Here is an 18,801-nt window from a genome sequence, read left to right as displayed (position 1 = left end):
GTTGTGTTTTATTACCTCTACCTTTTAATTTGCTTTTTTTTGTTGTTCAGTCACAGTCTCACGAATCCTCTAATTATAACCAACATTGTAAATACGATAAATAAGATATTCTCCTTGAGCTCAATTAAGTGATGACAGCTCTGTAATGGAAGCGCTCTCTGCTTGCTTTGTCTACATTGACATTAAGAATAAAAGTTGTGTTTTTCATGCTGCTAAGAGGACCATTGGCCACTTACACACTGCAAAGTTTCAGGGGTGTCAACCGCATTAAATGATGCAGAAATAAAGTGTTTGAATATTTAATATTTCAAATAATAATTCAATTTCAATTTAATAATTCAAATAATATTTGTTAAAGGTGCCATCGAACTTTTTTTTACAAGATGTAATATACTGTAAGTCTAAGGTGTCCCCTGAATGTGTCTGTGAAGTTTCAGCTCAAAATACCCCATAGATTTTTTTTAATTAATTTTTTTAACTGCCTATTTTGGGGCATCATTAAATATGAGCCGATTTATGCTGTGCGGCCCCTTTAAATGCTGACGCTCCCCGCCCACGGAGCTCGCGCTTGCCTTAAACAGCATAAACAAAGTTCACACAGCTAATATAACCCTCAAAATGGATCTTTACAAAGTGTTCATCATGCATACATCGATTCCTGTGAGTATAGTATTTATTTGGATGTTTACATTTGTTTATGAATGAGTTTGATGGTGCTCTGTGGCTAACGGCTAATGCTACACTGTTGGAGAGATTTATAAAGAATGAAGTTGTGTTTATGAATTATACAGACGGCAAGTGTTTAAAAATGAAAATAACGACGGCTCTTGTCTCCGTGAATACAGTAAGAAACGATGGTAACTTTAACCTCATTTAACAGTACATTAGCAACATGCTAACGAAACATTTAGAAAGACAGTTTAAACATATCACTAAAAATATCATGTTATCATGGATCATGTCAGTTATTATTGCTCCATCTGCCATTTTTCGCTATTGTCCTTGCTTGCTTACCTAGTCTGTTGATTCAGCTGTGCACAGATCCAGACGTTAATACTACCTGCCCTTGTGTAATGCCTTTCATAATGTTGGGAACATGGGCTGGCATATGCAAATATTTGGGGCGTACATATTAATGATCCCGACTGTAACAGTCGGTGTTATGTTGAGATTCGCCTGTTCTTCGGAGGTCTTTTAAACAAATGAGATTTATATAAGAAGGAGGAAACAATGGAGTTTGAGACTCACTGTATGTCATTTCCATGTACTGAACTCTTGTTATTCAACAAGATGCCAAGATAAATTCAATTTTTCATTCGAGGGCACCTTTAAATATTGTTTGTTGTTCCATCTTCTCCGTTTATTTTCAGACTGTGAAACAACGGCCCGTTTCAGTGTTGACACCTTGTGGAAAAACTAAATTTGCAAAAACTATTCAAAGCGCATGTGAAAAATGCCGCACATTGTTCATTGTGGTTAGAAAAACCGTGCAGCGCGTGTACACTGTGCACATGCACTCCTACCCTAGTGTACGCATAAGAAGTAATATTCATGGTAATTTTAAATGCAAATTATAATAAAAATACATTCATATTTAGCATGACGTGGGCCACAAATTGAATGCTGACAGGCCGGATGCATCCTGCGGGCCGCTGGTTGAGTACTCCTGGTGCATTCAAGCTATGAATAATTTTCTTTTTTCACAGGAAAAACATTTTACAAAGATGAGTATTAAGAGATACAATTATTGACTACAGGGGGACTTTAATATATATAAGTCCTCAGTTCTGTGTTCTTAATTTAACGGGTCAGGTACAGTAGCTCAGTGAGTACTTCATTCCGATTGCTGGACCGTATCTTGTCTAAACACTGCAGCTGCATGATTTGGTTAAATTTTGATTATTTTACACATTACGTTTAACATCTCATATTGCTGTTCCTGTTTAGATATTAATGCTACAGGAATAAGATAATCATATCACACAGTTAATCTTTCACGTTCTCCACATTTGAGACCTCTTTAAATAAACCAAACGCAAAGCACATGAGCCAAAAGTGAACTGAATGAAAAATAACCCAGATCTGTTTTCATTGACATTGTACTTGGACTTGAAATTGGTTGAATTAAACTGACATTTTGAATTTTGTAACCCAACCCACTTGAATATTATTTCAAGTTGAATTACCATTACTATATTTATGTTTGTATGTATGTTTGTATGTATTTATGCATTTATAATAAATATTTTTATAAAATAAAATTTTATTAAATGAACATTTAGTAATATATATTATTCATGGAGGGTGTCCTAGAAACACTTCCAAATCCTGGGACCCTTACTGTGCAAATGCTGTCTGCTAAAACATTAATAAGCCAATTTAATACCCCTGTCCTTCTGTCCTTGTGGGCAGACACAAAATGGCTGGAGGGTCTGAGCACAAGAACACTTGGTGTTTACCCTGAACATCTGTTCACTGTGTATTTCATTACACAGTTTCCCCTGCTAGAGGACCCAATTGAGCCTAACTGCGACTTCACAACCTCTGTATACTCGCACCCAGCCTCAATCCACCCATGACACACTGACATTAACTAGACGGACAGAGGATAATCAGTAGGGCACACTGTTGTGAAAAGCAGCATCCAGTAAAACTACGTATAAGCTGACTCCTAGCGCGATTTTGATTAGAAATCCAGGGAAAGATGCCAGAATATCTTCCCCGGATTAATCAAGGCAGATTAAGTCAGAGATAATCTAGTCTAAATAATCCTAAACAGCATGGATATTTCATCTGCCCACTCAGCCCAATCTGTGCCACTAACACCAAAGAGTGTGTGGGAATGCTGAAATATGTGACGACCCACCTCCTCACATCCAGTTTGCCACATTGATCCAGGCTAATTAAGCCTTGGACATGATCCCACAGAAAACAAGTCTCTCAGTTTGACTGAGCGTAATATAATGAGAGCCAGCTCAATGAAGACCTTCAATTATCATCCCTAAACCATGATACTTCTGGACTGGAATAACCAAAGATGAAGAGGAGCGTGAGTGCCCTTGATGTGCCGATAAGGTGTCTTCATTTCTACACCATCAGTCTGAAATCTCATTGCCGGGGAGCACTCCGCTGACCCATGGCATCGATTTCTCAGGTGCCTTGACAAGTGAGAGATAACCTATACGGGTTGTCCTTGGACCTTAGAAACCTGAGCCCAAGAAGGGCTTGTCGCCTGTGATCTCACCAAGCATATATAATTTTCCATTCCCTGCCATTCAGTTGGCCACCTGATGTATAGTTTCTGTCAGCAGCTGGAAAATCAATTGATGTACTGATGAGATGTGACAAGAAGACAGCCTATATTTATGTTTGGGGCTGGGCCCATGTCCCTCTCAGTAAAACTGATTTAAAGTTGATCCAAGCAAAGGACACTGGACACGTTAGTAGAGCTGTCCAGAAAAGGGATCATTCGTGGGGATATTGGGATTATTTTTTGCACAGGCAAAAGCAATCTACAGAATCTAAGATTTAAATCTGAAGCTGCCATTGAAGGAGAATGCTGTGATTTACCGTACTGTATATATGATTATCCAACCAACAGCAGATGGGGATTTAGAAAGTGGCACAGAAATTACACAGTTAAGACTCCTGAGTAATGAAGAATTTCCCCCTGAGGTAAGAAACTAAATTCTTTATTGTCCTGGAATCCTTTGTTCACTCACTTTACAATGCAGTAGCAGCAGCTCGTAATGATTTTATCTCATGCAAGTCCACCAGAGTGACTAAACACAGAAGTTCAATTCCACTCACTCGGCTCTTGAAAACCCCTCACAGAAGAGGCACTCACCCACCTGAGTCTCATAAAGAGGATGAAGGCAACCAGCAGGGCTCCCAGAGAGATACAGTGTCCCAGGTAGTTTATGATGACTGCAATGTGGTAATGCAGCTTGCTTTTCTTCTGAAAGATCACAAAGGGAGAGAAACACACACAGAAACACATTAGGAAGATGAGAGACTGATGTCCACCAGATATCTGACATCTAAATCCCAACATGGAATTACTCCTAAAAGCTTTTTGGGGCATTACAGGGACAGGAAAAAAAAAAAAAAAAACTTTGCGGAATAAAACATAAAAAAAATATAAAAACTCGTAAGAACTCTGACAGTGTCAAGACCACTGAAAAATAACATTTTATAATTCAACTGAAAGGTATTGAAAATTATCCTGTCAATAATCAAAGCAGCATCAGTTTTCTTGTTTGAACTATTCACATAAAATGCATTAATATGTAGTGTAGTGATAATATTTTGAATTAAAAAAAAAAAAAAATTTGTACAATAATAATAATATATATTTATATATATATTTTTTTTAATAAAAGTACACTCCCATCAGTCCCTTGTCATACTACTGATTGGATTGGCTACCTTTAAAATCCTTTAATCTTTCAATTTTCTGGATTATTATGCTTATCTGGTGCTGCCATATTAGATTTGTGTCCCTCAGAGGCATTTATGATAAAATAAGCATTAAATAAATAGCTTAACATCACAAAGACTGACCCCTAACCTAATCACATAGAAAAAAGTCTCATCCGTAATCATTAGCCTTGCACATGAGGATCACATTACACCGCTCTGCCTGACACTAATGCTAACAGCATCCAACCAGCAACTGTTTCCAACTCTTATGAATATTTTGCTCAGTGATGAGTGAGGCAGATGTTCATGGTTTCCACTATCATGATGATTGCCAACCTGACATAATTCCTTTAATTAAGCGATTAGCTTTGGCTCAGTCAAATGGATACTTGCTTATAGCGCAAGTGCTCGTGAAGCTGAAGTTTATGTGTGTTTATATGCCTATGTTTGACCTAACATGTTATGTTATTGGGAAAAAAAATCATATTAATAGCTTGGGCAAATGATTTCAGGAAGCATATGTTGATCACGTAACACTCAGGTTAGTGTGTGTGAGCATACTGTATAGGCATTATGTGCTTTTCCATCATGGGCCCAGCACCTTTCATTTCTCTTGCCCCTGACTGTGTCCTCCTGGTGCAAAAATCTGTTGCTGTGGTCGTCACAGGACAGGCCTGTGATGCAAACCCCCACTGGTCACTGCAGACCCGGCGGACCACTGAGACCAGAGGACCAGACTGTCCAAGCAGGGGGAGGAAAGGCAATTCTGGAATCCAGTGCCTATGAAATCTATGAAACCTATGAAAGACTCATGAACTAGCCAGCTAGCACAATTTCACCTAGAAGAAATTGCTCAGACGGCAAATCAATCAGAAACAGCTAGGCCGGATGTGCTTATTGCTTTAGGGATGAGGTAATCCTTTAGGAGAGAATTTGGAGAACAATGAATATATTTTTTTTTTGCTCAACATAACATAGCAGTCCCCCTAAGAGGCATTACAAAAAGAGGCTGACTTTTAAAGATCGATCTCTGCTTTTCATGCATAAATATGTTGTAAAGAAGTCTGCCAAAGCGTGCATCAATTTTAAATGGCTTGTGTGTGTAAAAAACATGTGATAACAATTTAAAGGGTTAGTTCACCCTAAAATGAAAATTCTGTCATTAGTTAGTCACCCTCATGTTGTTCCAAACCTATAAGACTTTCATTCATCTTCGGAACACAAATGCAGATATTTTGAATAAAATCTGAGCGATTTCTGTCCCTCCATAGACAGCTACACAACTACCGTTCCCATTCAGTCGGTCACGTTCGACGTACGTCGGACAGACCGACGAATAGGAATCTCGCTAGAGAGGCCAATCTACTTCGAGTGTAACTAAAACGAGCCAATGCACATTGGCATGCAATCATATGCATCAGCTGCTCGCCTCGCAGCGCGGGTATATAATGAGCAGCAGGTGCGTTGCATCTTCAGCTTTTCGCTTCGGAGCCGAACGGTGTTTGTTCCTGTTCTCTGCAAGTGAGTGTCTGCTAGAAGACGAGTCAAGCTTTTTGGTTGAACTTCTCTTTTTTTCCGAGTGCAGGCGAACAGCACAGCAGCGGGGTTGAAGTCCTCTCTTTTTCTGTTTTTGTTTCGTTTGCCGTTTTTGAGCAAATAGCTGTTTTGACAGCGTCGGAAGGCTGTTCTCACGGCCGGTACGGTGCGCTTTTGAGCGCTGAAAAGCCGTTTTTACGGCTGGTAAGAGTGAGCGCCTTCAAAGAGAGAGAGAGAGCACACGACAGGCTGCACACAATCCCTGTCTGTGTTGCGGCGGCCGTTCCCCTGCGTGCTTCAGCACTTTTAAAAGAGTAAAGTCCCTGAAAGAGCTTACACAAGTAGATTCGCGTCTTTTTAAAGATGACATCCTACTTGTGTTTCTGGATGCGGTCGTTCCTGTCCTCACTGACGGCCACGATCACTGTTTCACATGTCTGGGCGCGTGTTGAAATGATGTTCGTGGGTGTTTCATGTTTTCATATGAGAACATGATCACGTCGACACGCCGGTCGTGACTCTTCTTTCTCCGGGAAGCTTGAGTCCCCTCTGTTGTTGGCCAGCTGCCGCTTGTGTGTAAAAGCACAGCCGCGGGTCTGCCCGACACTCTGGGAAGACCGTGGAGATCAGCGAGAGCAAACCTCTCGCTCCTCTGCGTGTCGTGTGCCGTCGAGCTGCCGGGCTGCAGCGCGGGTTGTCACGGCAACCCAGCGCTCGCTCGGCGCTCTAGATGCGCGGTTCCCTTGCATAATCTCCATTGTAGCGCCCTCTCTGGTGCACCAGAAGAGGTCTACTTTGCTGATATGGCTTGGGTGACATGAGGTTGAGGGGTTCCTTCGGGGAACCAACCCCCTAGGGCCCCTCCCTCTCTAGCGCATTGCAAGCTGTGCAGTTTCTGGATTGGATTGCTGGTCCTACTCATAGGGGAACCTAGCATTTCATTCAGAGCTCCAGCTGAGGGACAGACGTCGATTGCAGCATCGGAGAGAGTGCTGTTATGCTCTGGAAATGAGGGTGATGCTGCCCACTGTAATGGTGTGTGCCTATGCTGACTCAGATTCGGAGTTTACAGCCATGCTTTCCTGGGTCTTCCAGATGTGCATGGAAAACTTGGCAGTATGGGGGTATGTTGGTGCCATAAATATGGAATGCCAAAAGTGCCAAAATCTGCATAAGTTTTTCCTCTCTCACTACCCTCTTGGTTGGGGTGGCTGTACACAGACCACACCCACCCTGCATGTGAGGCCAAGGCACTCTTTTTGCATGAGGGTAGTTCTGTGCTGGGGTTGAGCTGCGCTTGTTGACTAACCGTGATCAAAGTCACGGCGCAGGCCCTCAGCCAGACGATGTCCACCTCAGTGGTCCAGAAGTGCCCCCTGGCTTACCTTGTGAGGTGCGAGAGGTTGTCAAGCTAAATGCTTTCTCAATGCTCCCATCTTACGAGGTGGCCTTTTCGGTGACACTGTCGAGGACTGAGCCCAGCGGTTCTCCTCAGTTAGTAGCGGATCGGGGAGCTTCCCATGACAAACCATTGAGTTCCTCTTGGGCCGCCCCTCGGTCTGCTCGTCGCCAAGGGTGTCGTCCCCTGCAAGAAACTCTGGCCCAGCAGGCTCTGCTGTGTCCATTGCGGGGAGATGACGCCTCCCGTCTCTGCAGCTGTTAAGTGGTTGGTGAGAATCACCCCTGAGACGGGCGACCCAGAAATGGGTGGGGCTGCTCTTCCACCCCTGGAGGAGGGCCGGGTGGTAAATCCTTTTATTGGGTTTGTTTCTGTTCCGCCACTGACCCAAGAGGCAGTGGTACCCAAAATTAAAAGAGCAGTTCCTCCATTTCCAGGTCTGAAGAGGGTTTGGAGAGCAGTGGGAGGAGAAAAACCTCACCACTCTCATCCCCCTCTTCTGTCGCCAGCGGACAGCAGCGAGCAGCGGGCAGCCAAAGCCTCGACTGCTCCCTCTGTCCATCCGTGGAACCAGGTAAGTGTTGCCTAGCACACTGTGACGCCGCTTCGGGCCGCCTCACAAAGAGAGCCCCCCCGAGCCGCGTCCCTGTGTTCCACCTCGCTGCCCCGCTGCGGGTACGCCGGTGGTCTCTTTGGTCCCGCTTGTACGGTCTCTGCGAGCCCGGTTAGCGCTCCCCAGTCCGTCTCGCTGGCTCATTGGGACCATCAGGCTCGGCTATGCGATTCAGTTCGCCCGGCATCCCCCCAAGTTCAGGGACGTCCTCTTCACTACAGTGAAAGATGTCGTTGCCCCTGTCTTGCGTGCGGAGATCGCAGTCCTACTGGCGGAGGACGCGATGGAGCCGGCCCCTCCAGCCGATATGAGGTCAGGGTTCTACAGTCCCTACTTCATTGTACCCAAAAAGAGCAGTGGGTTATGACCGATCTTGGACCTGCGAGTTTTGAATCGGAGCCTGTACAAGCTACCGTTCAAAATGCTGACGCAGAAGCGCATTTTTGAGTGCATCCGTCCCCGAGATTGGTTTGCAGCGATCGACCTGAAGGACGCGTACTTCCATGTCTCGTTTCTTCCGCAACACAGGCCATTCCTGCGCTTTGCGTTCGAAGGTCGAGCATATCAGTACAGAGTCCTACCCTTCGGGCTGGCCCTGTCTCCCCGCGTCTTTACGAAAGTCGTAGGGGGAGCCCTTGTTCCCATGAGAGAACAGGGTGTTCGCATTCTCAACTACCTCGACTGGCTCATTCTAGCACAGTCCCGGGGTTAGTTGTGCGAACACAAGGATTTGGTGCTCAGACACCTCAGCCAGTTGGGTCTTCAGGTCAACTGGGAAAAGAGCAAACTCTCCCCTGTGCAGAGGATCTCTTTTCTCGGTATGGAGCTGGATTCGGTCGAACAGATAGCACGCCTCACAGAGGAACGTGCTCAGTCGGTGTTGAACTGCCTGAATACGTTCAATGGCAGGACAGCGGTCCCACTGAAATTCTTTCAGAGGCTCCTGGGGCATATGGCGGCCGCGGCGGCAGTAACCCCGCTTGGTCTGCTTCATATGAGACTGCTTCAACACTGGCTTCACGGCCGAGTCCCGAGATGGGCGTGGCAACGCGGCACGTTCCGGGTGCTAATCACTCAGGAGTGCCGCCAAGCCTTCAGTCCGTGGTCGGACCCTTTGTTCTCCGGGCAGGAGTGCCCCTAGAACAAGTGTCCCGGCATGCTGTGGTATTCACAGATGCTCCTGCCACCGGCTGGGGTGCCACGTACAACGGGCATGCAGTGTCAGGGGTTTGGACGGGACCCCATCTGCATTGGCACATCAATTGCCTCGAGTTGCTAGCAGTACGTCTTGCTCTGAGCCGCCTCAAAGGGCCGCTACGGGGCAAGCATGTACTGGTCCGTACGGACAACACTGCGACCGTTGCGTACATCAACCATCAAGGTGGTCTACGCTCCCGTCGCATGTCGCAACTCGCCCCCCATCTCCTCCTCTGGAGTCAGAAGCGTCTGAGGTCGCTTCATGCCATTCTTGTCCCTGGTGTGCTCAGCCATGTGGCCGACGAGCTATCACGAGCTGAGCTGCCAGGAGAGTGGCGACTCCACCCCCAGGTGGTCCAGCTGATCTGGAGAGAGTTTGGAGAGGCTCAGGTAGACCTGTTTGCCTCACCGGAAACCTCCCACTGCCAGTTGTTTTACCCCCTGTCCGAGGGAACACTCGGGACAGACGCACTGGCACTCAGCTGGCCCCGGGGCCTTCGCAAATATGCGTTTCCCCCAGTGAGCCTACTTGCACAGACCCTGTGCAAAGTCAGGGAGGACGAGGAGCAGGTCCTCTTAGTTGCGCCCTATTGGCCCGACCAGACCTGGTTCCCAGAACTTTCACTCCTTGCGACAGCCCTCCCTGGCCCATTCCTCTGAGGAAGGACCTTCTTCTCAGAGACGGGGCACTCTTTGGCACCCGCATCCAGACCTCTGGAAACTCCATGTCTGGTCCCTGGACGGGACGCGGAGGTTCTAGGTGACTTACCCCCTGAGGTACTTAACACCATCACTTCGGCACTTGCACTGTCTACGAGACGTGCTTACGCCTCGAAGTGGAACCTGTTCGTCGAGTGGTGCTCTTCTCGCCGAGAAGACCCCCGAGGATGCTCGATCGGAGTCGTGCTTTCCTTCTTGCAGCAAGGGTTGGAGCGTAGGCTGTCCCCCTCCACCCTCAAAGTCCATACTGCTGCTATCTCCGCTTACCACGACCACATAGATGGCAAATCTGTTGGTCAGCACGACCTGGTCGTCAGGTTCCTTAGGGGGGCGAGACGGTTAAATCCTCCTCGTCCCCCCTCCATACCCTCTTGGGACCTCACTCTGGTGCTAAGAGCACTTCAGATTGCTCCCTTTGAGCCTTTGCAATCGGCAGACTTAAAGATTCTGTCTATGAAGACTTTGCTGCTGGTTGCATTGGCCTCCATCAAGAGGGTAGGGGACCTGCAGTCATTTTCGGTCGACGTATCGTGCCTGGAGTTCGGGCCGGGTGATAGCCACGTGGTACTAAGACCCCGGCCTGGCTATGTGCCCAAGGTTCCTACCATTCCCTTCAGGGACCAGGTGGTGAGCCTGCAAGCGCTGCCCTCGGAGGAGGCAGACCCAGCCCTGGCTTTGCTCTGTCCAGTTCGCGCTTTGCGACAGTACATAGACAGAACCAAAGCCTCAGGACCTCAGACCAGCTCTTTGTCTGTTATGGAGGCCAGCAGAAGGGAAAGGCTGTCTCCAAGCAGAGGATGGCCCACTGGATAGTGGATGCCATCGCCCTGGCTTACCAAGCTCAGGGCGTGCCCTGCCCGCTCAGGTTGCATGCTCACTCCACGAGAGGTGTCGCATCCTCCTGGGCGCTGGCTCGTGGCGCCTCACTGACAGACATTTGTAGAGCTGCGGGCTGGGCGACACCTACACGTTCGCTAGATACTATAGCCTTCGTGTCCAGCCGGTCTCCTCCCGTGTTCTCGCCACAGGTCAGAGGCACGGAGAGGCCCCGGCTTAGTGTCGGCTTGCTGCGCTACATGCGCTTCTTTTCTCCAGAGAGTCCCTACAAGGCAGACCCTGTCGAGTCCTCCGATATCCCTTCGGCAGCCGACGTGGCGGAGCGTCTGGCGCCAGGCCTATACTCCGTTGTATCCTTGAGAACCGGGTTTAGGCTGGGTTCCATATGTGTGACCCTACGGGGATCCCATATGGTTGGTTCCACGGTTGCTCCTAAACGAAGCCCGTGTCTTTCCCTCTGGGAGAACCTACCCTTCATCGGGTTGGAGTCACCCCAGCTCTTCCATATGTAGCACAGCCCTACAGGGTTAGTCCATATGTACTTCTCCACATAACTCCTTCGGGGAAGGATGTGGCTTCCGCAGCGTTCCTTTCCCAGCGAAAGGGTACGCTTTCCCAGCGTTATCCAAAAGTCTCACTGAATGGGTTTTGGGGAACAGCAGTGATCGACTCTCTCTGTGTTAGCCCTGTCCCACCATCCTCAGGCAAGGGGGTTCAGGTGGCTTACTACAGAGCGCTGGAAGGGGGCAGCTCCTGTGGCGCTTTGGTAGGGATTCCTATTCGTCGGTCTGTCCGACGTACGTCGAACGTGACCGACTGAATGGGAACGTCTCGGTTACAAAGGTAACCCTCGTTCCCTGAAGGAGGGAACGGAGACGTACGTCCCGTCGCCACAGTCGCTGTACCCCGCTGATGCTGCTGCCTATCCGGTTCGGCTCCTCAGCGAAAACCTGAAGATGCAACGCACCTGCTGCTCATTATATACCCGCGCTGCGAGGCGAGCAGCTGATGCATATGATTGCATGCCAATGTGCATTGGCTCGTTTTAGTTACACTCGAAGTAGATTGGCCTCTCTAGCGAGATTCCTATTCGTCGGTCTGTCCGACGTACGTCTCCGTTCCCTCCTTCAGGGAACGAGGGTTACCTTTGTAACCGAGACGTTTTGACGCTTCAAAAAGTTCATAAAGAGATCGTAAAACTAATCAATATGAATTGAGTGGATAGGCCAAATTTTTTGAATTTAGGCTTTTATTTACATATAAACTTTGATCAGCGAACATAAACAGAAGCTCAAATGTGCTGCGTAACACAAAAATTAACCTCATTGGTTCTCGCATGTCAAGCAAGCATGCTTGAGCTTCCGTTTATCGTAAGTGATTTATGAGTTGACTAATGTTTATATGTGATTAAAAGATTAAAAGCGATATAAAGCGATCGAACTTTGAACTTTTTGAATGCGTCAAAGTGGTAGTTGCATAGACTGTCAATGGAGGAACAGAAATCGCTCAGATTTCATTAAAAAGATCTTCATTTGTGTTCCGAAGATGAACGAAAGTCGAACGGGTTTGGAACGACTTAATGACAGAATTTTCACTTTTGGGTGAACTAACCCTTTAAAGGGATAGTTTACACAAAAAATGAAAATTCATTCTCATTCTCAATTTACTTATCCTCATGTTCCAACGCCTTCATATGAAAACACAATGATATTTTGAAGAGTGTTTCCACTGTTTTGGCCTCATAATGTAAGACAACAACAGAGGACACCCATCCCACCCCCACCACAAAAAAAATAAAGAAAAATACATTCAAAATGTACTGTTTTCTGATCTAAAACTGTATTCTTTTCTGTTCTAAAAAGAGGACAGGTTTGGAATCTCATAAGGTTGAGTAAATGATGACAACATTTTCATTTTGGTGTGGACTAACAGTTTAAAAATAGGGGATTCATATTTCTACCAACATCATTCAAAAATTTGGGGTTGGGTTTTTTAAAAACATTTCTGATATATTTGAGCTCACCAAAGCTGCATTTATTAGATTAAATATAAAACTTTTTCAAAATATTTTACAGTTTTATTTATTCTTGTAAACTGATGCCATACTTCAATCTTTAGTGTCCTTCAGAAATAATTTTAATATGTTGATTAGGCACTCAAAAAATATTTCTTATTATCACTATTTAAAATGTGCGTTATACTGTATATGGTTTTAATGTCACTGTTTGTTACAGGCTCGGTACAGCAGAGGGAAAAAAAAACTAAACATATATATATTTTTTTTTTATTAAACTTTTTTTTTGAACAAATGTGCCTCTGTGTTTAAATTAATTCAATTATAATTAAAAACAACAGAGTCCAAATTATTAATAATTACATTTAGTTGCTATTTATTTTTAGATATAATAATCAACACTCAAATAATAATAAAAAAAAATTAGACTCCAATTCATTTTTTAAATATAATCATTTACACAGTTACTGTCATAACATGACAGTTTTCATGACAAATTTATTTAAACATGCGTTAAATAATCAAGACATTACTAACAGGTAATGTAAATGATTATATTTCAAAAAATTATTGGAGTAGAAAATTAACTTAATAATTAGATTTAGAAGTTAATACAAAACCTGCTTTATGTGCAATTTACATGTTTTTTTTTTGTTTGTTTTTTTTTTTTTTTTTTTTTTTGAGTATTGATTATTACATCTAAAAATAAACAGCAAATGAATTTAATAATTTGGGCTTAAATCCAAAATTAATAGTAGTTATTAAGATTGATGTGGTTTGGAATTGGTAAGATGTGCTTGAAAAAAAAAAAAAAAAAGATCAGAAAATCAACTTCTCTAATAATTCTGCACACGGTGTATATTAGTCTATTCATTATATTTACTTTACCTGTTAGTAATGTCTTGATTATTTAATGTATGTTTAAATAAATTTGTCATGAAAACAAGTTATGACAGTAACTGTGTAAAGGATTATATTTCAAAAATTAATTGGAGTACAAAATTAACTTTATATAATTAGATTGAGAAGTTAATACAAAACCTACCTTATGTGTAATTTACAGATTTAAGATTGATGTGGTTTGGAATTGGTAAAATGTGCTTGAAAAAAAATATGATCAGAAAAACAAACTTGCCTAATAATTCTGCAGATGACATGTAAACATACCGATCGCTCATCTCTTCTTCTTCTTCTTCTGCACATTCTGCGCATGTGACCGACTGTATTCGTAGTTGAGCCAATGGCATTACGTCCGGCCCATTCAGGCTGTTTAAACGAAACTATTGCTATTCTGTTCGGTGCTGTTCTGAAATTACACACCTTTAAACTTTCCCTTTCAACTGACAGACTAAAGGACTGTAAGAACCCTCCACATTTTCAATGATCTGGGCATTAGTAGGGGTTCACACTCTCCCCCTCTGATGCCACTTCTTTTAACTAAATCCTGAGAGAAGGGCTCTTCAAAGCAGCCTCTCCTGATCCCTGCATTGTATCACGTTTGCCCTATTTTAAGAGGAGGCTCAGCTCACCAACACATCCACGGCATGCTCACCAATACAGAGAAAAATGTTCCCCCTCGGGATGCTGCTGTCTCCTGGCTAGACTACGAGTCGTCTATAGCCAGACGGATTCGCAGCCTATGAGCCTGTGGGAGCGCTTACATTCGCATACCGAATTTTACTGTCATTTTGTGTTTTTACAATGCAAAGTCTCTTGTGGGCTTTTGGAAATTTCTACTTCACTAAATACAGAAATGCTACCTAAAAGTGGGCCGTTCTCTGTGGATGCTAGCTGTGGAAGGGGCTGACTACATTCTTGCATTAGCACCCTATCTCTTACGGACCCCGCAGGGAGCTTGTAGGCAATGGAAGACGCATTGTCGATGCCCTCTTGTTGCACTTTCCTCTGTAGAGTGCTTTCTTGTGTTGAGAGACCATGAGGGTTCAGCATTCTTAGCACCTATGTAGCCTGCAAAATACTTTAGGAAGTTGAAAAGAGGAAACCGTCTTTAAGAGATGTCGTGGCTTTTGAACTTCTGTCCATAAATGACTACAAAGCAGACGGAAACTTCATCAGTAATATTTTACAACAGTATAAATTTTTATGGGGTAATTCTGCTTTTGAAAACATTTCCGGTGCAAAATCCACAGGAAATTCTACTACTAGCAGGATAAATCAACATTTCCTCTTGGAAAAAGCAAATACGGTGAGACTAAAAAGGATTTTAGGACATGAATGAAGCTTCTTTGTTAGCATTTATGGTTTCCTGAGGAACTTTTAACATCCATGGAACCTTTTTTACTGCAGAAAAGGTTCTTTATAGTGGAAAAATGATTATTAAAGTGCCCTTATTATGCTATTTTAAAGGTTCCTAATTTGCTTTGGAGGTCTCCTACAATAGTTTTACATGCAAGGTCAAAACACCGTCTTCTCAACATGTCCAACCAAACTTTTCCAGGCCTCAACTACAACTACATTGTTTGAGGGTGGGTCAAAGCAGACATTATTTGCGGGCAGCCAATGAAAACCTTGAGCTGGCATAATGCATATAATACGTAGGTTTAGACCCAAACATGGGTTGAAACAACCCAGCATTTTTTAGAGTGTAATATATCTGAAAAAGCATAACAGCGTCACTTTAAATTTATTAAAATGTACTTCACACTAAGAAAAAAAAAAGTTTCTTTTAACAACTGTACACCAAAACATTTTTTGGGGGGAAAGCAAAATGATTCTTTCATGGGAATATCAGCAGGTATAACTTACAGAGTCCACAGGAAACAAATCTGCTAATGCTCCACTTCACCGATCTTCTGCATGTTTCTGTCTCATAACCAGGTGGTTTGAGGGCAATTGCTCATCAGGGTTAGGCGCCATCAAATCTAATGCCATCCCCTATGATCTCCTTTCCTGCTACAAGGTACACTTCATTCAGATGTACATTTCTTAAGTAATATTGGAAATCTTTGCCTTTTTTTAAACAAATGCTAAACTAAAAAAAAAAAAAAAAAAAAAAAAAAACGGTTATATGAAAGACCTCAAAATCTTGTGGCTCATTAAACATCTGAAGGTAATGATTAAATTGTGCAATTGGATTAAGGGCGTCTTTAGACATGAGTGCCTCAGAGGGCCTGAACCGGTCACTGGCCTTCATTAACTTGCTGCACTCTGCCTGTGGTGATTCATTTAATGTTTCAAATTGAAATCGTATTATTTCTGAGACACTGGACTGCTGTGTGCTGCTTCTGTGATTTAGTTTGTATGTTTTTGGCTCATAGGTAAATGACTTTTTACTGCTTAAATCAATCTCCAGACTACCTCTGGCTCTTCCAAACTTAGTTTTCAAAAATATGTTTTGAGTCTTTTGAAGGGGAACACACAAGCGTTTACATTCAGAGAGTTTGAGAAAGGTTACACAATAAAGTTATGCATTTCCCGAGAGAGAGAAAAGGAGAGAGAAAAAGATCTTGGCCATCTTCAGTGTTTTGATACTTGAAAAACAGTTGAGCAATAAAATATTCTGGTAATAAATTCCTTAACATTTTAAATGATTGTCAATAGTAGCAGAAGGAATGGTTCCCTATTAAAATCAAAACGTTTCACATCATAAAAGACTGACAGTTACTGGATGTTTCTTGAACTATGGGCACTTTAGTCCAATGGATAAAAGAAACACTAACATTTATTTTAACAAACTAACAGTGCCCATCAGCTTACATATTCTGTCATTTTTTTTCACCTGAACAATTGCATATTACACATGCAACAGCACACAAACATGCCAAATATTAAAAATAAAAGGATTACAATGTAAAAGATTATTATTGTGTGCTTAAAGATAAAAACGTAGATGGTTGGCTCGTGCTTTAACCTCGCGCATGAGCAGATTTGTTTCCTAGCTAAAGAAGCGTTCAGTTAAAATATCTTAATTTGTGTTCCAAAGATGAACGGAGGTCTTACGGGTGTGGAATGACATGGGGGTGAGTAATTAATGACAGAAATTTCATTTTTGGGTAAACTAACCCTTTAAGGTGTCAATTGATATTATATAATATGCTGATTAACTACATTAATTGCAATTAATCACATATATCAATATTTGCTGAAAAAAGCCTGCAAAGTATGCATTATTTTGGCAGAAAAGCAACTCACAGTACAGAAATTTCAAAAAGTAGCTTTAGAAGTTTTTAATAATTGTTTGTATTAAATTAATAGCATAATTTGACACTCCTGTTAAAAGAAACACTAACATTTATTTGAACAAACTAACAGTGCCCATCAGCTTACATATTCTGTCATTTTTTTTCACCTGAACATTTGAGAACAAATGCCATTTCATTTTGTGGTGGAAATTATATTTGAAATATTTTTGGAATAAAATGTCTTGGTCCTTTGTTTTGAAAATTGTTCAGTGTGGTGTAAAAAATAACATTTTATGATGGATTTTTGTATTTTAAGATTAAGGGCCCTATCATACCCGGTGCAATGCAGCTATTTCAGCCCAACGCAGTCATCATTTTCATGTCCTGCGCCACGTTGTTTAAATAGAAAATGCATTTGCACCCATTTGTGCGCCCATGAGCGTGCTGGTGTGTTCAGGTGCATTGTTGGTGCGTTACTATTTTGAGGCAACTGACTGTGCCACTGACCAACTGAAACCTGGTCTAAAGTCAATGGCGCGATATTTGATTTGTTATTTAACCCTCTGGAGTCTGAGGCTGATTTGGGGCTTGGAGAAGTTTTGACATGCCCTGACATTTGTGCTTTTTTCAGTTGTTCATAAACATATAAATGACAAAAGTGTCATTACACTGTATTCAGCACAAACTAGGCTACAATAATATGTGAGGAACATGTATGTACATGTTTGTATTTTTGAAGGAATAATGTTTATGCGTGTTTATTGAAAAAACAAAAACTTAAGTCACTGAAATAAGGCCAAAAAAAGTATATTAAATCTGTGTTCACAAGACTTTTGGCTATTGGAGGTTGTAGACTAGAGTTTTTGCTTCAGAATTATGTAAAAATTATGCTGCCTACTCCTTCATATAAAACAATATATTGATTTAGTTTTTGTAAGACACTTTTTGTCAAGAAACACAGTATGCGTGGAGGCGTGAATCTGCATGAATAATGGGCCATTTACACCTGAGAAGACAAAAGAATCACATAATAATGACCTGAAATGACTTGCATATTAATGAGGCCTTTCAGTCAGGTAGGCTGTGAAAAAAACCCTCTGTAATAATGTCTCAGCTCATCATAAACAGCAATACTGTGAAATATTATTACAATTTAAAATAATGGTATTCTATTATATTCTTTAAAATATAATGTATTTCTGTGATGCAAAGTGTCTGAACAATTATGTTACCTCTATGGCATTTCATATAGGCTTTTAGCTTAAAAGCATGCACATTTGGAGAAATATTGATGGATTCTTATATATTTATGTCAATTTTCTATACTGAGAAATAATATTTATTGTCATCACTATGAGTGCTGGATACTGTGTTTTTAATTCATACTTGCAGCCGGAGGGCGCTCTCTGTACACCTTTAGTCCACAAATTATTCTAAAGAAGAAGAGGACATTTCAGGAATGGTATTTTTAATTCATACTTGCAGCCGGAGGGCGCTCTTTACACCTTTAGTCCACAAATTCATAATATAAAGAAGGAACTAGGAACTAACGGCATGTCTTCTAGAGATCGCTAACCATTGCTTTAACATCCAAATAAACACTTTTCAAGACAATAAATACACGATTGAGACGATGAATGCATGTATTGCCTCTGAATTTGCGTCTGAATAGCACTGGCTCCATGGGCGTGGATAATGAGCTGAATCACAGACTTCTGACATGGCTCTCTTTTCATACAGATTACATAAACACAGAATGTTTGTTTTCGATTTGACTTGCACGATTTAAAACCTGACATTTCAACGTTTTGTTAGACATAAGTATGCATTTTTTGTGATTAGTATTCACTAAGTTACACTTCATTTTCTGAGAACTATCAGATTGGACTTCGTTCAGAGGGAGATGAGAGATCACGCATCA

At 42.6% G+C, this 18,801-nt stretch overlaps 1 protein-coding gene across 1 annotated transcript in view; it reads right to left on the bottom strand.

The window, feature by feature from the left end:
* The window catches only part of crhr1 (corticotropin releasing hormone receptor 1), a 96,253-nt gene that overhangs the window by 46,466 nt on the left and 30,986 nt on the right, over positions 1 to 18,801 (bottom strand). The window contains exon 4 of the mRNA XM_048197343.1: positions 3,852 to 3,958. Coding sequence (XP_048053300.1) covers positions 3,852 to 3,958 — 107 coding nt within the window. The remainder of the gene's footprint in view (positions 1 to 3,851; positions 3,959 to 18,801) is intronic.

Source organism: Megalobrama amblycephala, linkage group LG1 (genome assembly GCF_018812025.1).
Source record: "Megalobrama amblycephala isolate DHTTF-2021 linkage group LG1, ASM1881202v1, whole genome shotgun sequence".
Lineage (NCBI taxonomy): Eukaryota > Metazoa > Chordata > Actinopteri > Cypriniformes > Xenocyprididae > Megalobrama > Megalobrama amblycephala.
Note: the sequence above shows the minus strand (reverse complement) of the source record. Positions and strands in the feature narration are given on the sequence as shown.